Source organism: Chelonoidis abingdonii, chromosome 11 (genome assembly GCF_003597395.2).
Source record: "Chelonoidis abingdonii isolate Lonesome George chromosome 11, CheloAbing_2.0, whole genome shotgun sequence".
NCBI classification, from domain to species: Eukaryota; Metazoa; Chordata; order Testudines; family Testudinidae; genus Chelonoidis; species Chelonoidis abingdonii.
Window position 1 is genome coordinate 56,671,077 of NC_133779.1, and position 22,456 is coordinate 56,693,532.

Genomic DNA, 22,456 nt, shown 5'->3' on the forward strand with positions numbered 1-22,456 from the left:
CCCCCCCCCAACACAAAGGCAAGTCTAAAGTCTCCATCTGCCCCTAAGGGTTGGATCCTGCACCTTTTAGCTCAGTTAGTTTTGCCACTGACTTCAATGGGTGCAGGATCTGACCCTAAGTACCCTGCTTTTCAGAGAGCCTGAAGTGGATGAGAGCTGTAGGTGCTCAGAATTTCTGAAAAGCAGGCCTAGGTCTGGATTTACGAGCTTAACTTCAGGCAAGTTTGGAAATTCTGGCTTTTATAACTTGCGGTGAGTGAGTGCCAAAATCAGGGCTGGAGTGTGAGAGTTTCTGGCTCCATGTCCTTTGTTCAGATCGCTAGCACTTGCTTCTCTCTTTGCCTTTCCGCATCGGCAATTCGTTGACAACTGAGGGGGGAATTAATTAGAAAGTTTTTTAAAGTTCAGGGTTTTTTTTAAACTTTGATCATCCAGATTTCTCCCCCAGAATCCTTCCTGCAGTCCCAGCGCCCCATGCTTCCGACGCAATCCAAGCTCTGCATGCAGAAATCCTATCAAACTGAGTTCATTATGCCCAAAACAAGATGCACTGAGGAAATGAGGAAGTGGAAGAGTAGCACTGAAGGGGAATTAGCTAACAGGAGGAGTATGCTGAAGACAAAGGAAACACATGGGAGTTTGTATGAAAAGTAGTTCATCCTTTCTCAGCCCATTCATAAGTTAATAATTTATCAGAGATTAATGCTACACCTTGAGGCACATAAGACGTTGCCTTGTTCTTACATTAGCTTGGCTTTATTGTAATTCCTTTATCTTACCTTTTCCCCCACCCCCAATTTATACCCACCTGGGGCCATACTAATATAACAGCATAAGATTTAGTTACGAAGGAGTATAATATGAGTGCAGAATTCACTTTGTGGCCTGCTGAATCAGTGCTCATCAGCATTAATCACTGAACGGTCATCAGAAATTACAATTTTTACGTTGAGGGTGAAAAAAATCACACACCCAATGCATAGATATGCATGCACTCTTCATTAGGACGTCCATGGCTCTGTACTGTCTGAAATGAGTAAACGGCTCTGGGCTTGAGGAAAGAGGGAGTGTGAGAAAGGATGAGCGAGACAAGTGAGTGAGAGAAAAAGGAAATAGAGGGGAATAAAGCAAAGAGAATGGTGGTATACATGTGGTGAGAGAGTGAGCATCCGTAATGCTGCATCTCTGGGTGGATTGTTGGAAAAAGGGATTGAACGCAGGATCTCTGGTTCTAAAAATACAAATCTCTGTTGCCTCATCTAAAAGGAGCAGCTCCATTAGCTGAGGCTGTAGCCTCTAAACTTCTAAATCAGCAGTTCTCAGCCAAGGGTGCATGTACCTCTGTGGGTACGCAGAGGTCTTCCAGGGGGTACATCAACTCATCTAGATATTTGCCTAATTTTATAATAGGCTATATAAAAAGCACTAGTGAAGTCAGTACAAATTAAAATTTCATACAGACAATGACGTTTGTACTGCTCTGTATACTACACATTGAAATGTAAGGGATGTTAGATGAGATGGGATCTGAGTTACTACAGAGAATTCTTGAGTGCTGGCTGATGAGTCTTGCCAACATGCTCAGGGTTTAGCTGATCACCATATTTGGGGTCGGCAAGGAATTTTCCTCCAGGACAGATTGGCAGAGGCCCTGGAGGTTTTTTGCCTTCCTCTGCAGCCTGGGGCATGGGTCACTTGCTGGTGGATTCTCTGCAGCTTGAGGTCTTCAAACCACAATTTGAAGACTTCAATAACTCAGACATAGGTTAGGAGTTTGTTATAGAAGGGGATGGGTAGGATTCTGGCCTGCTTTGTGCAGGAGGTCAGACTAGATGATCATAATTGTCCCTTCTGACCTTAAAGTCTATGAGTCTATGAGAGTGGCGCCTCTATAGTGCGCTATAAGGGGAGCTGCGCTCTCTCCCATCCTCGGTTCCTTCTTGCTGCCAGTGAAGGTAGTCGGAACTTGCGCTCCAGCTTCTCTGCAGCCTTCTCTTCTCTAGCGGTACCCTTCATCGGATTGTTTTTTCAGTATTAGCTTGGAGTCGGGGCATGCCCTGCGCTCCAGGCTTCAAGTTGTGCGACTCCTGTCACCGCTCTATGCCCAGGAGCGACCCCCACACTGAGTGTCTTCACTGCCTGGGTGAGACTCATATTAGTGACCATTGCAAAATCTGTAGGTCATTCAAACCAAGGACTAAAAAGGAGACGGACTTCAGACTTAGAGCTCTCCTAATGGAGTTGGCATTGGCTCCAACCCCAGTGCGCAGATTGGACTCGGCACTGGCTGCCGTGTCGTTGGTACGTAGCGAGGCCCCTTTGACCAGCAGGCGCTGCTCTCCCGCCAAAAAGCAGGGGAAGAGCTTGGCCATGCAACGACGCTGCGATAAGGACAAGGAAAGAGGCTGGTCCCGCATTGGGCAGCCCTCAGTCCCCTCGGGCTTAAGATCTCTGACTTGCATGAAGCGGAGAGCCCAGTGCAGTCGACCCAGACATCCCCAGTACGGATGCCGTCAATGCCAGAGGCAGTGCAGGTGGCAAAGGACATTATGTCTTTGCCTGTGCTGAGATTGTAGCTGAGTATGACCCCCAGGTCTCGGGGTAAACCCCCATTAGGGGAGTGCCAGGCCTCTTCGATGAGCAGTGTCTCTTGCTCTGAAGATCGCTCTCCGCACCGCTAGATGCGCAGCGGCCGCTCTTCAAGTGACTCCCGGCCACTGTCGACGCCTCCCAGACCCTCTGACCTGCCACCGAGACGGGAACCGCGGGCCCCTCCTACCCCTCCCACCAGTGAGCGCAAGCACTGGAGGAGGCGCCAGGAACACTCCCTGCCCGGCGTGAATACCGGAGCAGATCTCGACGCGATAGGTGTCGTCGTTCGTGCTCCAGCTCCTGCTCGACCAGACGCCGCACCAGAGGTTCTCCACGTGTTACCTCGGCGTCAAAGCACTGAGCTTTGTACCGTCGTTATGGCTACTGAAGCAGCTTGTCGAGGGGGTACAGTTCCTTGTCTTCAAGATCCAGATTGTGAGGGAGATGCAGCCGCAGGCACCGTTCCCATTGCTCCCGTGGCACTGAACGCTCCTCGGCCACCTCGACCTCGGCCCCCCCCTTCCCATCCTCGGGTTGCGTTGCCCCACTGGGACTCATTGTGCCACCAGGTACCCAGCAAGGCCAAGGCTACAGTGCCCCGTGGCAGGGACAATGGTGTCAGTGGGCACCGTGGCAGCAGGTACTGGCCCAGCCCAGGGTTCATTTGGTCGCCGGAGTGTCCCAGGCTCCATCGGCCTCATCGGGCTGCCTACGGGACAAGTCGATGGGCCAGGACTTGGCGGACCTGTGTCTGGACTCCGACTGGGGTCTCGACGCCCCAGCACCGACTGCGGTGCCCAACTTCGCGTGTGCTACATCTCCGGCACTGGACAACACAATTGTGGCACCTCCGCCCTTGGTCTCACAGGAGGACTTCAAGGCGCATCAGGACTTGCTGAAGCAGGTGGCATCCAGCCTTCAGCTACAAGCCAAGGAGATGGAGGGACCATCAGACTCCCTCTTCAATGTTTTCCTTGGCACCGAGCCGTGTGGCCCTGCCACTACACCAAGATGTTGCCAACATCACCAGTGCCATGTGGTAAACTCCCGCCTCCTTGGCCCCGATCTCCAAGAAGGCTGAGAGAAAGTACTTTGTGCCAGCGAAAGGTCACGAGTACCTTTATTCCCACCCGGCACCTAACTCACTTGTGGTGGAATTGGTGAATCACAGAGAGCGCCAAGGCCAACCCGCGTCCACCCCTAAAAATAAGGACATCAGGAGACTCGACTCCTTTGGCAGAAAGATTTATTCATCAGCTAGTTTTCAGCTGAGGGTAGCCAACCACCAGGCCTTACTCAGCAGATATGGCTTTAACTTGTGGGAGTCCTTGCCCAAGTATGAGCCACTTCTCCCAGACAAGGATAGGAAGGACTTCCAGGCTCTGGTGGAAGAGGGGTCAGCGGCGGCTAAGATGGCCCTGCAGGCAGCGGTGGATGTGGCTGATACGGTGGCTCACTCCATGGCTTCCGCAATCTCCATGCGCCAGGCGTCATAGCTCCTGTTATCAGGTCTGTCAATGGAGGCCCAATCTCTGATGCAGGACCTCCCCTTCGATGGCAAGGCGCTCTTTGCGGACCAGACGGACATCAGGCTGTATGGGATGAAAGACTCCCGCACCACCCTGCAGACCTTGGGCCTCTGTGTCCTTCCGGCGAAGGACAAGGCCAAATCTATCCTGGCGGCTCAACCTGCTAGGAGCAGATACGAGCCCCCATATAAAAGGCCTAGAGACCAGAAACGCTGGTCTCAGAGGCAGTCCCGCTCTACCCACCAGCCTGGTCCCCCTAAGGGCAGGAGGCAGGGAAAGCGGTGGTTTTGACTATTCACAGGGGGCACCGGGCCTGTTGCCAGGGAGACCCCCCAACCAATAAAGTTTGTATTCTGCAACCGATTGTCTGCCTTCCTCAGGGCCTGGTCCCACATAATATCAGACCAATGGGTCCTCAGTACCATTTCTAGGGGAACAGGTCTTGCAGTTCACTTATCCCCCACCATTCCACCTGCCCACCATCATGGGCCTGGGGGATTTCGAGTACGCCTGCCTCTTGGACCAGGAGGTGGATCAGCTATTCAACCTTGGGGCAGTGGAACGTGTCCCGACACAGTTCCAGGGCAAGGGTTTTTACTCCCGTTATTTCCTCATTCCCAAGGTGAAAGGGGGTCTCAGACCCATCCTGGACCTACACGACCTGAATAGGTTCCTAACCTGTTCCAAGTTCCGCATGGTGTCCCTGGCTTCTATCATCCCCTCTCTAGACCCAGGGGACTGGTACGCTGCCCTGGACCTCCAGAATGCTTATTTCTATGTCCACATTTTCGAGGGGCACAGACGCTTCCTCAGATTCGTGGTGGGGACGGGGCACTTCCAGTTTGCGGTCCTCCCCTTTGGCCTGTCCACAGCCCCCAAGGTGTTCATGAAATGCATGGCAGTGGTGGCAGCCTACCTCAGGAAACAAGGGGTACAAATCTTTCCTTACCTGGACGACTAGCTCCTCAAGGGTGAGTCTCGTCCTGAGGTGGAGTTCCACGTGCGACCACTCCTGGACACCTGCAAAAACCTAGGCCTGGTCATGAATGAGACCGAATCTACCCTAGTGCTGGTCCAGCACATAGAGTTCATTGGGACTCTTCTAGACTCCTCCAAGGCTCCTCTCTCCCCTGGACAGGTTCGAAACCCTAAAGGCTCTCATCATCTCGGTCTCCACATTCCCGGTGACCACGGCCAGGACGTGCCTCCAGCTTCTAGGTCACATGGCGGCCTGCACGTACATGGTCTGCCATGCCAGACTCTGGATGAGGCCTCTCCAATTCTGGCTAGCCTCCCAATTCTCCCAAGCCCAGGACGGCCTGGACAAGGTCCTCACAATCCCGTCCCCAGTGCTGGCTTCCCTTCAGTGGTGGTCCCTCTTGAGCAACATGCTATAAGGGGTTCCCTTCAGGGAGGCTAGCCCATCCATAGACCTGATGTCTGATGCTTCGGACCTAGGCTGGGGAGCCCACATGCGAAATGTGCGGACCCAGGGGATGTGGTCGACCTCGGACTTGTCCCTGAGCATAAATGTCAGGGAGCTCAGGGCAATACGTCTGGCGTGTATGGCATTTCTCACGCACCTCCATGGCAGGGTGATCAGAGTACTCATGGACAACACCGCCACCATGTACGATATCAATGAGCAAGGCGGGACTTGTTTCCTAGCCCCCTGCTGGGAAGCCCTGACCTTATTGGAGTTCTTTATAGCCTATGATATCTCCCTGTGGGTGGTTCACCTTCAGGGCATCCGCAATACGCAAGCGGACCACCTCAGCAGGGTCTTCCCCCCAGTACGAGCAGTTGCTCCACTCGGAGGTTGCCCACTGGATCTTCCTAGAGTGCAGAGTTCCCTGGGTTGACTGTTCGCAACCCGCCAGAACCGCCACTGCCCACGGTTCTGCTCCAGGGAGGGAGTGGGGAAGGACGCGATCTCAGACATGTTCCTCATGAGCTGGTCGGGCCAGCTCCTATATGCCTTCGCCCTGCTTCCCCTCACTCCCAAGATCCTGGAGAAAGTGAAAGTGGACAAGGCGAGGGTCATTCTCATAGCCCCAGCGTGGCCCCGCCAGCATTGGTACAGGCCCCTCTTACGTCTCTTGGCAGCCTCCCCGAGGGCGCTAGTGCTCCGCCCAGACCTCCTCTCCCAGGAAGGGGGATGCCTCCTCCATCCCAACCTGACCGCGCTCCACCTGACAGCGTGGCTGCTCCATGGCTAAATGAGGAGGAGAACAGGTGCTCAGAGCAGGTAAGGCTCCTGGAAAGCAGGAAGCCGTCCACATGCCGGGCATATGTGGCAAAGTGGTTCAGATTTGCCAGGTGGGTGAGCGAGCAGGGAGTTTCCAGTTCGTCCTGGACTACCTTTTGTCCCTTAGGACTTAGGGTCTGGCACCAGCCTTGGTCAGGGTACACCTCGCAGCCATATCAGCTTTTCACCCACTGGTGCAAGGGCACTCGGTCTTCTCCCATGCTATGACCTCCCGATTCCTGAAGGGCCTAGTCCATTCATTCCCGTATACTAGACCCCCGGTGCCACAATGGGACCTCAACCTGGTCTTGTCACATCTCACGGGGCCCCCCTTCAAGCTGCTAGCCACATGTTCTTGGTCGCATCTCTTGTGGAAGGTGGCCTTCCTCATGGAGATCACATCTGCCCGACGTGTCTCGGAGCTCAAGGCCCTAACCTCGGAACGCCCCTTAACGGTTTTCCATAGGGACAAGGTCCAGCTTCGCTCACACCTGGTGTTCCTCCCGAAGGTGATTTCCGCCTTCCATATGGAGCAGAGTATCTTTCTTCCTGTGCTCTGCCCTAAGCTCCACTCCTCTAATGAGGAACGCCATCTCCACATGTTAGATGTGCGTAGAGCATTCACTTTTTATGTGGATCGGACTAAGCCGTTCCGGAAATCCTCTCAATTCTTTGTTGCCTCGGCCGAGGGGGAAAGAGGGTAACCTATCTTGACCCAGCAGCTCTCCCGCTGGATTACCTCATGCAGACGCATGTGCTATGACCTGGCAGGGATTCCCCCACCGCCTATCATTAAGGCTCACTCGACGAGGGCTCAGACCTCATCAGCTGCCTATGCCGCCCATGTCCCCATTCAGGACATCTGTAGGGCGGCCACGTGGGCCTCAGTTCACACGTTTACTTCGCATTACACGATCGTCTCCCAGTCTAGGAATGATGCAGGCTTCGGCAGGGCAGTACTTCGTCCCGAACCATCGTGAACTCCTGCCCACCTCCAACGGACACTGCTTGGAATCCCCTAGTGTGGAATACACAGGAGCAATCACTCGAAGAAGAAAGGGCAGTTACCTGTTCCGTAAGAGGACAGTTACCTTTTGCTCCTGTCTATTCCACATCCCGCCCTCCTTCCCCTTTGTCAGAGTTGTCTGGCAAGAAGGAACCGAGGGTGGGAGGAGAGCGCAGCTCCCCTTATAGCGCACTATAGAGGCGCCACTCTAGGGGTCGCAGCGGGTACTGCTAAGGGAAAAACTTCCAGCACCGGTGCATACGGCGGGCACGCGCTCCTACTGTGGAATAGACAGGAGCAACAGATCTCGAAGAAAGCCAGTTACGGAACAGGTAACTGTCCTTTTCCTTACAAAGGTGCCCTGTTCCTCTCCTCCCTCTCCTGCTCTCCTCTCCTTCATGTCTGTCCCTCTAGGCCATGGTGTGAGATCTTTCCAGCCATCCTTTATTTCTCTCTCTATTTAAGCTGCGAGCTGCCCGGTCAACAGCCACTATGAGGTCTGCGCTGACCTCTGCACCACCACCTGCACCGGAGACATCATGGACTGCCCAGAGACTTGTGCTGAAGGCTGCCAGTGTGACAAGGGCTTCCTCTTCGATGGCCAGGGCTGTGTGACTCTGGAGAACTGTGGGTGCTTCGAACAGGGGAGATACTACAAGGTACAGCCTCAAGCAGTCTAGGTCTGATCTAAATTTTTTTTCACATATCTTAGTCCCTACACTAGTCAGGAACAGGATTTGCTATAGTGGATCAGAGCATTGGCCTATCCAGCCTGGTATTCCTGCTCTGTTAATACCGAATGCCCAAAGCACCAGGAAAGGCAGGAAGATTTAATTCCCTTTGTCCATTGTGGGGAAACTCAGGCACAGAGCAGGGCAGTGACTTGCTCAAGACCCACCCAGTGAGTCAGTAGCAGATGGGAGGTTAAAACCTAGACACTGTCCTGTCCTTCAGCCCAATTCTTAACTCATTAGACAGCCTCTCTCTTTAATGTTTAGAGAAATAATATTATGACACAATAGTTTTTCACACACCTCACCACACAGCTCTGAGTTTAGCACCGACAGAAATTATTATAAATAATCATTTCCACTTACGTTGGGTTATTTCCTCCTTCCCAAACATCCCATCAGCCCAGTGAGATGGTCCTGATGAACGAGTGCCAGCAAAGCTGCACCTGCGTTCCTGCCCGAGGGGTGACTTGCAAAGCCCACAACTGCACCAGTGGAGCAACCTGCCAGATCAGAGACGGCGTCATGAAGTGCAGCGAAGGTAAAGGACAGTCACTGATTGAAACATACCCTGAGGGGTTATTGCACAAGCAGTGAGTAAAGTCATTTCAGTTATGTCTCCTCACCCTTCCCACTCTCTCTCTCCCCTTTTATTTAGCCTGGAACCCTGACTCATAATATTACCGCATTTTGACTTGAAAGATGGAAACATTTGTTGGGTCAGAGTCTCTGCTGCGTCCATCTTCTGATGTGCACAACAGAGCCAAGTGGGCAGGGAGCTGATCACATTCCTAGATCTTCTCCTTGGCTGTAGCCTAGGAGCTGCTCTAAATTGGAGTCTACTGGCTGTGGGGTCATTAGTCAGCTGGGCACTGTCAAAGCCCATCACATCCCAGCCACTCACCTTTGCCTGCTCCATGCTACCCACAACATGCGCATAGATGTTGTACCACCTCTGCCGGGCATTGCAGGGAAGGAGACATAGGAGCCGGTTTTGCTGTGGCCATACACATGCAGAGATTTCCTCAGCATGGGACTCGCGGGAGGTTTGTGAATGATGCAAAGGAAGTGTGTATGGGGAGAGAGGAAGAGAGAGAGAGGAGTGCATGGTGAGAAATATAACGATGTGTGTGGGGGGAAAGATAGAAAGATACATAGATGTTACTGATTAGTCTGCTGTTTCTTGTCTTTCTATTGGCTTTGGAATAACTAGAGGGAAAGCCATCCTGCAGTGTGGTCCTTTGCCAGGAAGGAACTATTTGTAAGATGATAAATGAGCAGCCAAAGTGTGTGCCGGTCTCTCGGGGCACGTGCTGGGCTGGGGGATACTTTCATTACCGAACCTTCGATGGATGGGCGTACGATTTCCATGGCAACTGCACCTACACCGTGGCCAAGACCTGCAGGGATGCCGCTGGCCTGCCCTCCTTCCATGTCATGGTCAAGAGCGAGAACAGTGGGAACACACAGGTCTTCTACATTGGATCAGTGACTGTCCAGGTGGATGGAGTCACTGTCACCGCAGCCAGGGCTGAAGCTGGCTTTGTGTGGGTGAGTGCTGGGCGTACACGTCCACCCTGCTCCTATGTCCACCCTGTAGGCTTTGCTAAATAGAGGGCAAGAAACTGCAGCCCCCACCACGGGTGGAGCACGTTGTGGATAGGACAGAGCAGGCAAAGGAGAGTGGCTGGATGGTGATGGGCTCTGACAATGCCCAGCTGGCTAATGGCCCCTATGGGACCACAGCCAGTCGGCTCCATTTAAAGCAGCCCTGAGGCTACGCTCAACATAGATAAGGCCCAGTGTGGTCAGTAGTTATGCAGGCAACAAAGTAATCTAAGGTGTTGCTGTGGGGAGTCTCGCTGAAGTAATCGGGTGTGCTCTGCTGCTGTATCAGTGCTGTTCCCTAAGTCCCAACACTGTGATAGTGAATGGGTCGGCTTCCTAAGAGGGGACATCCTCTGCTTTGAGTCAGTGCTGATACCAATGGCCAGCAGGTGCTGTGGTGAGCTGCAGGGAGCGGGGTGGGTGACCTAAAAGGGAACATTGTCCCGGCAAGTCAGTGTTGACCCCAATGCCTGTCCAGCAGGTGCTGTGCGGCAGGGAGTGATGTGGGGGGTGTCAGTCAAGGGCGCTGTCCCTCAGAGTCACAGCATGGCACTACAGGGTGCTGTACTGAAGGGTGCAGGGTGCATGACTCGCTGTGGGGAGCTGTCGGCTCTGTCTCAAGCACACGGGATCTGCACGCCAGATAAAGCTTAGACCTGAGCATTTGGTTATTACCTATCCCCAGCGCATCATGGAAGAGCAGGGCCAGTATTCCAGTAATTGTGGGCAAATCCCAGCTCTGCTGAGTCCATCCTACCACAAATTCCTCGGTAGTTTCTAATGTAACAGGGATTCCTCTGAGACCCCACCTGAGAAGAATCCCCACTCCTGGATCCGGGAGGACATTGCCTGAACTCTAAGATATGGGGAAACTGAGGCACATCTAGGCAGGTCGGGGCTGTGCCCTACAGAGCCTGCTCCAACCTGACGTACCTCAGGGGCCCTGGAACATTGTAGACATCTCCTTGAGACCTTTTGCCCCTCAAGTGCTCCTCCTAAGGACTCTCACCCACGCAGCATTGTCTCCACAAGAGCTGCTCCCTAATGGTTCTAACCAACGCAGCCCCCATCCCCAAGAGTAGCTCCCACTCATTCTTCTCCTTGGTCTTTTTGTCTACAATAGGCTACATCGCAATCATGGATATAATATTGGACCGGGTTGGGAAAACCCTATGAATAGCAATGGGGCAAAAATCACAATTTTCAGTGAATCTGGACACAAACTTGAACCAAATTTGGATTAAAACATCACATTAGATAGAGCTGGCCTGAGAAAGCTAATTCCATTGGCAGAAAGATTTCAATATTTTGAAAATTAGCTTCATTCCAATATGGAATGAAACTCACAAATTACCACATTTTCTATGAAGACGAATGGAGCCCCAACTCTAGGTCAGTCCGCCCGGTAGGCTGCCAAGGAGCTGGTGGCAGGAAAAAACAGACAGGTTTTGGAATCAGCCTTGTTTCCATCAGAACTCCTTGGAAAAGGAACAATCTTCTAAACCCCGTTTGATTTTGATGAATAGGCAAATACTAGTGAAAAAGTATATCAGAGTAGAGCTCAGTGTATAAATGAAAGACCTGTGCACTCGATTCTGACCTTTACCCTTTCTTTCTCACTGGGAAGGTGAATAATATCAAGGCTCACTTACCCATCTCCCTGAACAACGGGGCCCTTCGGCTCTATCAGAGCGGCACCTCCCTCATCCTCCGCACCGACTTCAACATCAGGGTGTACTATGACTGGAACAACCACCTAAGGGTTACCATCCCTAATGACTTCTCCGACAGCCTGTGCGGCCTGTGCGGCAACTATAACGGGGACCCCTCCGATGACTTCCGGACCCCGGATGGGGATCTGGCTCCCAGTGTCACCGCCTTGGAGAAAAGCTGGGCAGTGGAAGATGAGGATCAGTTTTGCTGGCACGATTGCATTGGAGGTTGCAGACCCTGTGACCCCAGCATAACCAAAAAGTACAAGGAGGAGGCCTTGTGCGGCCTGATAACTAAGGTCTCAGATGGGCCCTTCAGTCAGTGCCACAGCAAGGTGGATCCTACAGTCTACTTTGACAACTGCGTGTACGATCTGTGCCACAACAACGGCTACAGGAAGGCCCTGTGTGAGGCCCTGAAGGCCTACGTGGATGCCTGCCAGCTGGAGGGGGTCAGGATTGGGGAATGGAGGCAGCTGGCCAGATGCTGTGAGTACAGATTTGTTTGCAAAGGTCTATGGTCTGGTGGTTAGACCGGGGACCCTGGGGCTCAGCACTCTTGAGTTCTAGCTCTGGTTTTGGGAGAGGACATGATTGAGTGGTTTGGGATTATTGAGCAGTGATTGCCAAATCAGGACGCCTGGGTTCTATTGTAACCACAGTATTTGTCTGTCTGTGGAATTGCTAAGGTGCCTGTCACTTTGAGTATATAACGTCCACTGATAACACATGGGAGCTGAGGTAAGATGGTGGCAGTTTAAGTCACTCATAGAATCATAGATTCTAAGCCAGTGGTTCTCAACCTATTTACTATTGTGGGCCGCATAGGCACCTTTCTAGGTTTTCTTTATATAGGCTGCATCCACACAACATATATACTACCTGTATGGCCCAGAGGATGTCACATGGGCTACAGCAACCTGTGGACCTTGGGTTGAGAACCACTGCTCTAAGGCCTGAATCTAGTCTGACTTCTTGCACGTTGCAGCCCACAGAATCTCACTCACCCACTCCTGCAACTGACCCCTAACTTCTGGCTGAGTTACTGCCATCCTCAAATCTTGATTAAAGACTTCAGATTACAGAGAATCTGCCATTTACACTTGTTTAAACCAGCAAGTGACCCATGGCTCAAGATGCAGTGGAAGGAAAATAATCTCTAGGGTCTGCCAATTTGACCTGGGGGAAAAATTTCTTCCTGACTTCAAATATGGCAATCAGCTGGACCCTGATCGTATGGGTGAGACCCACCAGCCAGACACCTGGGAAAGAATTCTCTGTTGTAACTCGGAACCCTCCCCATCCAGTGTCCCATCACTGGCTGTTGGGGACATTGCTGCTACCACTCACAGATCAGCTACGTGCCTTTGTGGGCAGTCTCATCACACCATCCCCTCCATAAACTTATCAAGCTCAGTCTGGAAGCCAGTAAGGGGTTTTGCCCTTATTGCTCCCCTTGGAAGGCTGTCCCAGAACTTCACTCCTGGGATGGGTATCCTCTAATTTCAAGGCTAAATTTGTTGATGATGTCCATTTGTTTTTGTGTCAACATTGGCACAGTAACTCCTCTCCCTCTCTGGTGTTTATCCCTCTGAGAGCAATCATATCTCCCTTCAGCCTTCTTTTGGTTAGGCTAAACAAGCCAAGCTCTTTGAGTCTTGTCTCATAAGTTAGTGTGACAGGGTTGGGACTCACCACCCAGCGCCTCCTGCTGGTTGTCTCTGGGAATTAGCTTAGTCCAATGGAGCGCCCTCTCCTGGTAGTGTCCCGTCTGCTATCTCAACCTTGGTTGGCGTCTGAGCCTGCATCGCTTTCCAGGTCGCGGTGTCCTTTTCTGGACCACTGCCCTCCGGCAGTGCCCCTTAGTCCATCTACACCCCCTTCTGGGGGTGGGGTGGGAAGGGGTTGATCAGCAGTCTTTCTACGCCTCAGCCACCATGTCCAACCACACCCTCAAAGTCTAATCCCTTTTGTCAGGGATTTAGTGTGTCTGTAATGGCTGCTCCCCACTGCCGATGGCTGGGTGTACTGCAAGGGGGGAAAGGGGCGGACCCAGGCCCACCCTCTACTCTGGGTCCCGGCCCAGGGACCCTCTGGCAGCAGCCTTATTGTCCTCCTTCTCTCCCATCGTCTGTCCACCTCCCTGGGCCATTTCCCCTATGGCCTCTTGCACCTCCTAGGCCCTTCTCTTCAGGGCCTGGAGCCTGGCAGGCTACAGGCTAGAGCACCCTTCTGTTTCCTGAGCCTGGCCGGCACTGCACTGTCCACGGTGCTAGTCTCCCAGTTCTGGAGACCGACCTTCCCCTGTCAAAGGCCTGGGACAGACTGACTCTCCTCTCCCTGAGCAGCCTTTTTATAGGGCTGAGCCTAGCCCTGATTGGCTATCTCCAATCTGGGCCCCAATTGGCTCCCAATAAGCCCTTCTCTAATTGGCTGCCTGTCTGCGCAGGTGCACTGGCGTCGTGCACCCCACACTCTCAGGGAGGGAGCAGCTGCCCCACTACAGTTAGGTTTTCTATTCCTTGGATCATCCTAGTTGCCCTTCTCTGCACCTGTTCTAGTTTGAATTAATCTTTCTTAAACATAGGAGATCAGAATTGCACACACTATTCCAGATGAGGTCTCACCGGTGCCATGTATAATGGTACTAACACTTCCCTGTCTCTACTGGTAATACCTCTCCTGATGCCTCCTAGGACTGCATTAGCCTTTTTTTCCCAGCTGCATGACATTGGTGGCTCTTAGTTATCCTGTCCTCAACTAATACACCCAGGTCTTTCTCCTCCTCTGTCACTTCCAACTGATACGTCCCCAGTTTGTAACAAAAATTCTTCTTGTTAGTTCCTAAATGCATGACCTTGCACTTTGCACTATTAAATTTCATCCCATTTCTATTACTCCAGTTTTCAAGGTCATCCAGATCTTCTCATATGATATTCCAGTTCTCCTCCATATTGGTAATACCCCCCAATCTTGTGTCATCTGCAAATTTTGTTATCACGTACCTACTTTTTATGCAAAGGTGATTAATAAAAATGTAATATAAGATTGATCCCAAGACCAATGCCTGAGGAACTCCACTATTAACCTTCCTCCAGCCTGACAATTTACCTTTCAATATGTCCTGTTGTAGTATCTCCTTTAACCAGTTGCTTATCCACCTTATGATTCTCATATTAATCCCCATCTTCTCCTATTTAACTAATAATTTCCCATATGGAACTGTATCAAAAGCTATACTGATATTCAACTATGTAAGATCTATTGCATTTCCTTTGTCTAAAAAATCAGTTATCTTCTCAAAGAAGGAGAACAGGTTGGCCGGGCATGATCTACATTTTGTAAAACCATGTTGTATTTTATCCCAAATACATATACCTCTCTTTCCTTGCTGCTTTCTTTTTCAAAGACCCGCATACAACTGAGGTCAAACTAACAGGCCTGTAGTTTCCTGGATCACTTTTTTCCCTTTCTTAAAAATAGGACCAATATTAGAAATTCTCCCCCAAATTTATAGATTCATTAAAAATCCTTGCTACTGGGCTTGCAATTTCATGTGGCAGTTGCCTTAATATTCTTGGATGCAGATTATACAGGTCCCCCAATTTAGTTCCATTAAACTCTTTGAGTTTGACCGCCTCCTTGGATTCGGTAACGTCTACTTCCATATACTTGTTCCCATTAGCTATCCTGCCACTACCCCAAAACTCTCCATTACTCTTATTAAAAACTGAGGAAAAGTATTTGTTTAGGTGTTGGGCCATACCTGGATTTTCTTTAATCTCCACCCCGTCCTCGGTGCTTAGTGGTCCCTTTTTATTTATATGGCTACAGAAAATGTTACTCTTGGTATTAATTTCCTCTGCAAGGTCCAACTTTGCTTGACTTTTGGCAGTTCTCACTTTATCCCTACACTTTCTGACCTACAAGAGGTAGCTTTCCTTCCTGACCCATCCCTTCGTCCATTCCTTTTTGGCTTTCTTCTTTCTCTTAATCACCTGTTTGAGACATTTGCTCATCCAGCTCGGTCTGCAATCCCTCCCTATGATTTTTTTCCCCTTGCTTGGAATGCAGGTTTCAGATTGTTTCTGAAACTCCAAGCGTCCTCCACATTCAGATCCTTGAGTTCTTCAGTCCAGTCTACTTCCTGGACCCTAACTAATTATCCATTTTTTTAAAGTTTGCCTTTTTTAAATCAAGGATCCTAGCTGCAGATCTATTTTTGTTTATCCTTCCATTTAAACTGAATTAGTTCATGATCACTTGAACCCTGGTTGTCCCCTACAACCAGTACTTCTAGGAGGTCCTCTCTTCTCACCAATACCAAATCTAAAATGGCATCACATCTTGTTTGTTCAGTGAGTATTTGGTGAAGAAATCTGTCAGCTATCGCATCCAGGAAAATCTGGGCCCTACTATTATTGGTAGCACTTTTCCTTCAATCTATATCTGGGAAGTTAAAATCTCCCATAATGACACAATTCCCAATAGTATTGATTTCATTATAGCCCCATGATATACATCCCCCTCTGTCTATTTTAAATACTGTTTTTGCATGGAGAGAACTGGCTGCTAAATCTGTGAGTCTTTCACTCCTCAGCCATGGAGTGCCCCATGGAGAACAGCCAGTACCAGCTCTGTGGAACAGCCTGCCCTGCCACATGTGTGGACCAGTCAGCCCCCAGCAGCTGCCAAGACCCCTGTGTGGAAAGCTGCCAGTGTAAGGATGGTTTTATGCTGAGTCAGGGCAAATGCATCCCCAAGAGCAGTTGTGGGTGCCAGTTTGAAGGGCGCCCCTATGCCCCCAATGAGAGCTTCTGGGTCGATGAGGCATGTGGAACACGGTGCATATGCAATGCAACCACTAGACAAGTCGAATGCGTGGCTGCTACATGCAAACACTTGGAAGGGTGTGGGCTAGTGAATGGCGTACGGGGCTGTTACCCCTCCAGCTACGCCACCTGCTCTGTGACAAGAAATCTGCACTATGCCACCTTTGATGGACAGAGATATGACTTCCAAGGCACCTGCCGCTACCAGCTCACGGCTCTTTGCAAGAAGGCAGAGGGACTGGTGAACTTTGAGGTCTATTTCCAGGAGAACAGTACCTCTCCTCTACAGATCAAGGTGTATCAGACCAAACTCAAGATCAGCAATCAATTCCCTGGGAAAGTCCTGGTGAGTTTCTCAAATTGTCTCAAGTCTCTCTAAAACATTTCTAGAAAGTCACCTGTGTCATCAACACAGGTTACAGACAGTGCATAGAAGGACTGTGAAATATAGAATGAATGGTAAATGGATTCTTCTATGAACAGGGAGCCGATGGAGATATTTAAGGACTGGGGTGCTGCCATTTCACTTGAGATGGGTCAGAAAGTGTTAGTAGCATCCAGCATATGTGGGAAGCTGGGGAGCTGGGGCTCAGGTAGAAGAGAGAGCAGGGAACTGCAATAGCCAAAGGCAGAGGTAATGAAAGTCTGGTTGGAGGATCCTGTTCAGTCTGGAGAGCTGGGATTCAGGCAGGTTGTAGGGACTGGAGCAAGGCAGACTGGACAAAATGTTAAACAGAGGTGGATTTTTATTATAATTATGGGCTGGAGCTCTGTGCTGAAGCGAGAGGTTCCACCACGAGCGAGCGATGTTTCATATACTGAATGATTTGCTTTTACAGATGAATGGTTTCCTGATTAACCTTCCCTTTAACCTCAATGATAAGAAAATCACTGTGTATAGAAAGGGCTGGGCCACAGTGATCCAAGCAGACTTTGGCCTCACTGTTACTTTTGCCGGGTGGTCAGGACGCATCACGGTCACCCTGCCAGCGACCTATGCAGGAACCGTGTGTGGTCTGTGTGGCAACTTCAACAAGGACAGGGAGGACGACTTGCTCATGAGGGATGGCACACTGGCATCAAGCCCAGTCAGCTTTGGCCAGAGTTGGAAGGTGGGCGACCTCCCAGGATGCTCTGCAGTAATGATACCACCATGCACAAATATAGAGGCAATTGAAAAGGAACAACGAGGTAGCAGAGGGCAGTGTGGGATCATCCTAGACAAGAATGGCCCCTTCAGAGGATGTCACAGCAAAGTGGACCCCCATGGATACTTCGTAGACTGCGTGTACAGCTATTGTGTCCTCAGTGAGCGGGACAGTAACATCTGCCAGGCCGTTGCTGGCTATGCTGAGGCATGTCAGGAAGCTGGAGCTATAGTGCATCCCTGGAGGACTACGAAATTTTGCTGTGAGTCGCCATGTTCACTACTCATTTCCCATGGGGCTTGTTAATTTTTGTTGGCTGATAAATGTTGATCTAAATGCTCAGCTTATCCAGTTCTGCAGAATGTTTCTTCAGTGACAAAGTTGCCCTCTCTCCAAAGGATGGGTACAGTCATAGGAGCTGGCCCCTCACCGTGCCCTATCAATGTGCTGCACCCCAGCCCAGAGAGGCACTGTTTGGGGATGTAGCAGTTCCCTCCATGGTCCATCCAGTCAGTCCTTGGCTTCCCTGCTGAGAGCTGACATAATCAGAGCTGGCAATCAATGGAGTCTTAGTAATTGAGCTGTCTGTTCAATAGGAACTGGTCTGGGAACCCATCAACTCATCTCCCATAAGCCATCAGCTGGGAATGAGTTTTAGGCACTACTGACTTGGACTCAAAGCAAAAAGCTAGTGGTGAAAAGCTCTGTAGAACAATTCCAGGCCCATGAGCCTTCCACTCCCTACACCCTGATCTTGGACCAGATTAGAAGCCGAATCTTTGGAGAGAGATTGTCTGTATCCCATTACCTGGTGTCTCTGGAGCACCCAGTCCTGCAGACTGGGACCTAATTAGAGAGATTACTAGTTTATTAATTAATCAAACCAAGGAAATAGAAAATTAGGAGTTTGAATGAAATTGCATGTTCTGTGATGGTTCATTGCACACATTGCTAATGCACTATATGAGCTAACTCTTTGTTCTAATTACAGCTCCGTCTTGTCCCCCAAAAAGTCACTACAAATTCTGCAGCAGCAGCTGTGATCTGACATGCAGCAACCTCTATGCCCCGGTGAAATGCACAACCCAGTGTAAAGAAGGCTGCGTGTGTGATGAGGACTTTGTTCTCAGTGGTGACCACTGTGTCCCCTTTTCCCAGTGTGGATGCCTCCACAGGGGACTTTACTACCAGGCCGGGGAGACCTTCCACCCGAGTGGTTCATGCGAGGAGCAGTGCGTGTGTCAGGCTGGTGGGGAAGTTGTGTGTAAGGCATTCTCCTGCGGCTCTGGTGAGCAATGCGGGGTGGTGGACGGCATCCAGAAATGTCACACATTTGGATTTGCCACCTGTTCTGCCTCTGGCCGTCCCCATTACCTCTCTTTCGACGGGGTCCCCTTTGACTTCCAAGGCACCTGCACCTACATCCTGGCCGAGACCTGCACCGATGCCAGTGACCTTACACCATTCACTATCAGTGTAGAGAAAGAAGATTGGGACAGTAGGAATGTGTCCGTGGCCAAGCTGGTGTCCATTCAGGTGTATGGCATCACACTCACCCTGCTGTGGAGCAAACCAGGATGAGAACTAGCGGCAGAAGAGAGATGTGGGGCCTAGAATTGGATCAATTTGATTATAGTATTCAGTGGTCTTTTACTGCTAATTTATGTGCAGGCGCATGGGACCTAGATTCTTTATCTATGCCTGGCGTAATCTGATTTATTCTAAAGTGATCATGCTGGATTTACGCTACACGGTCAGTGAACAGTAATCTCAAAACCCACTGCCCTAACCCAACCCTATAGTATCCTCTCCACAGAAATCACATGCTCAGGATGCTCTGTTTCCCCAGTGGACGGGTGCCACATACTACTGTGGATCATGGCCTACTGGGCGTCTCTGGGCATATCAGCACAGTGTGAACGTCTGGTACAAACTGACTTTGGCCTCAAGCGTGAGCTAAACGACCGGTTTACCAGTAGAGTCACAGTCCCCAATGGGCGATTCGCTATCCATGAGCCGGAGTGTGCGGCCTGTAGTGGGAACTTACAAAGGGCAGCAGATGCGAGTTCCTGCTCCTCGGATGGCGAGGGTGCCTCCTAGAAACTGCATCCTTATGGGGCTGCTGCGGAATTCAGATCCCAGAGGACCATCAGCTGTACAGACAGAATGTGCTGGATATCGGAGGCTGCGCGGTCTATGAGGAGGAGAGGAATACGATGTAGCTTTCAAGCGCACACTACGTCGAGGTTACTCACCAGCCCTGAAATGGACCACTTTGGCCACGACTGCCACGGCAACGGAAACAGCACCCAAGAGCGTGTATATCAACAACTGCCTAGTAATGATCTATGCTGGACAATTCGGGACTCCCAGGTCCTGTGCCAGAGCATCGCCAGCTACGGCAGCCTGCCCAACAGAGCCCGGCGACGCCAATCCACCTGGAGGAACACCTCCTTTGCTGTAAGTGTGTGATGTGTAATGGCGAGCTCTGGAGATGTCACTAGGGTACAGTCACAAATTTCTCAAGAACACGTCTCAAAATTGTCATTAACCTGGGGTTTCTTCAGCAATACTCTTCTGGATGGATACCAGACACTTAAATCCACAGTGTACGGGTCAATGCCGCTTTAGGACACCACTTTGCTCGGCTCGCTCTCTTCTACACTTAACTCTAAACCTCTCGTAATCGGTGTGGAAGAATATTTCCTCTGCCGATATAAAAAGATTAATTCTTTATTCACTATTATAAGCTCTAACCTGCCACCAGCCAAACTGCTTTTCTAATATAAGTCCAAGGGCAAACTCTGTACCGACACCTGCCTGGAGACATCATGGACTGCCCCGAGGCCTGATCGCTGAAAGCTGCCAGTAGTGACAAGGGCTCTTCTTCGAGCCAGGGTTGCGCGTGACTCTGGAGAAGCTGTAGGGCATAAGCGTGGGAGATACTACAAGGTTACCACCCAAGCGGTCTGGTTGAGTAGGTCTTCTTCAGGTATAGCCAGGAGTTTGGAATATCATTTATGACATCCCAAATATACTGGCTGTGTTCCTTGAGCTGCATGAAACATTCTTTCAGCTGACTGTATTGCACAATCTAGCACCCTGGTGGAAGAATTCAACTTTGATTGTTGTTTGGGATCTCTTATGGGATTTTCCTGTGCCTCATAATCAAAATGTCGTCTCTTCTGTGACTCTTGTATTCTTGAATGGGTGGGAAAATAGCTTCCAGTGTGAAGTTCCTCTGCCAACTTCTGTGCACTCTTCAGAACTTTTGAAATCCCTCATCCTGACCAGGTAAGTACTGTAGGTATGACTTTGCTTTGTCTAGTTGTTCCATTGCTTCCAGATATATCAGGGCCAACACCTTGGAGTCTCTTGCTTACAACATTTATTTCAAACAGCATGTCATGCCACAACACTAAGCCGTAGAGGAGAGAATCTGATGTTTCTTTGGTGGATTTCATTCCCTCTGCCACTGTTCTCCCACGAACAGTTCCTGTCATACATAGCGGTCCTATGGTGCCCACACCAGACCTAAGGCTCAGCGTCTGGTTACCAGTGATTTCAGCTCTCAGCGCACTGAATGAGAGTCAAATGCTGTCCAGTCTCTTAGTCAGAACCACGATCACCATTCTTTCACTGAGATCTGGCCTCGCTGTAACTCCTGCTTAGCAAGTGAACTTCTGTTTAGGGGAAACTCCTCAAATCAGTCAGGACCGAGTATAGTACCGTTTCTGCTCATACAAAATCAGGATAACAACATTTCAATTACCCCTCCACTCAAATTTAAAAATATTATTAAAGCTGATGTTCAAAAAAATATATAATAGACAGGTTAAGGAAAAGTAGAGTGTCTCGGTACAAGTGGATTTGTAACCCAACACCGGGCCAAAGAACGGGAGTCACTTTACGCAAATCAGCCCCCTCTGCTGAATATGTTAGGCAAGAAGTTGCATGTGTTTATACGATATACGCCATCTGTTCCGGGAGTCCTTTTCCTCTGCATCATACACACGGTTTTTCACTCCCCGAAGTTTAGCTGATTCTTTTAGATACACCTGGGGGCACAGGCCATTGAGCACCTGGAAGATAGGACAGAGAACTCAGTGCTCTCTGGAAAGCCAGGGTAGCAACAGTTTATTGATAGCTTCACCGTAGCCGTCTTGCTGGAGATGTGTTGCAGAGGCGTGTACCACGTGACAGGTTTTTCTAAGTGCCAAGGGCTTCAATGTCTGGTTATAGCCACTACTGTAATTCCTTGCTACAAAAGTTGACAAAAGCATGACGTTAACTGAGGACATAGTCAGTCATTCCAGGCAGATGGGACTGAAATTCATAGTCAATAGGAGAATGGTCGGAACAGCATTACCATGGATGCCTGCTATGTGAGAGCTTCTTGTGGGCACAGTGAGCATCCTCCAACTCAAGCTCTGTCTTCTCTGGCTGCCATTCCTGTATCACACGCGTGTGTGGGTTTTTAGGGAAAGGGAGGACATGGACAAGAAGTAGGAGAGTTCTGAGTGTAGGGTGGGCATGAAGCAGAGCTGCCAGACCAAATGTGGGTTGCAGGAGATGGGGATGGTAAAGAGAGAGGATCAGGGAGGAGGTAGGTGGTTTGCAAAAGGAGAGCGAGAGGTATGCCAGGGTGACGAGCTTGCAACATACAGACAAGAAGTTTCCCCTTGAAGATTTCCCTCCATTTTTTCTAACCTGGTATTGACTTTGAACCTGAAACTTCTCCTTCCTCCCTACAACCATCCTCTTGCTGCAAAGACCGAGACCGATTGGGGTGTACCTTGTAGTATCTCGCCACCGCTTGACAGCACACAGCCTCTCCAGAGTCACGCAACCCGGCGTCGAAGAAAAAGCGCCTTCGTCGACACTGGCAAGCCTTCAGCAAGGCCCTCCGGCAGTCCAGATGTCCCAGGCAGTGTTGGTACAGAGTTGCCTGACTCATTAGTGGCTGTTGGCTGCAGGTCAGAGCTAAATAGAAAAAAAATTATTAGGGCAGGAAAGATCTCCACAGGAACGAGAGGTACAGAGACATGAA

The 22,456-nt window shown here is 50.4% G+C and overlaps 3 protein-coding genes across 3 annotated transcripts in view; all 3 read left to right on the forward strand.

Moving 5' to 3' along the window:
- The window catches only part of LOC142047490 (IgGFc-binding protein-like), a 32,427-nt gene extending 23,724 nt beyond the window's left edge, over window positions 1–8,703 (forward strand). The window contains exons 8-9 of the mRNA XM_075070682.1: window positions 7,841–8,034; window positions 8,509–8,703. Coding sequence (XP_074926783.1) covers window positions 7,841–8,034; window positions 8,509–8,703 — 389 coding nt within the window. The remainder of the gene's footprint in view (window positions 1–7,840; window positions 8,035–8,508) is intronic.
- Window positions 1–22,456, forward strand: part of LOC116839061 (IgGFc-binding protein-like) — a 102,731-nt gene that overhangs the window by 52,348 nt on the left and 27,927 nt on the right. The window lies entirely within an intron of this gene.
- On the forward strand, window positions 9,373–18,987 carry LOC142047491 (IgGFc-binding protein-like). Its single transcript, XM_075070685.1, has 5 exons — window positions 9,373–9,657; window positions 11,342–11,915; window positions 16,027–16,604; window positions 17,098–17,668; window positions 18,398–18,987. Exons 1-5 carry the CDS (start codon window positions 9,373–9,375, stop codon window positions 18,985–18,987), a joined length of 2,598 nt encoding a protein of 865 aa, XP_074926786.1.

Excerpts from the sequence above, each read along its gene's own strand:
- LOC142047491 (XM_075070685.1), top strand. The coding sequence starts at position 9,373 with ATGATAAATGAGCAGCCAAAGTGTGTGCCGGTCTCTCGGGGCACGTGC. Across the intron at positions 11,916-16,026 it reads GAGGCAGCTGGCCAGATGCT|CCATGGAGTGCCCCATGGAG; the intron begins GTGAGTACAGAT and ends TTCACTCCTCAG. Across the intron at positions 17,669-18,397 it reads GAGGACTACGAAATTTTGCT|CTCCGTCTTGTCCCCCAAAA; the intron begins GTGAGTCGCCAT and ends TTCTAATTACAG.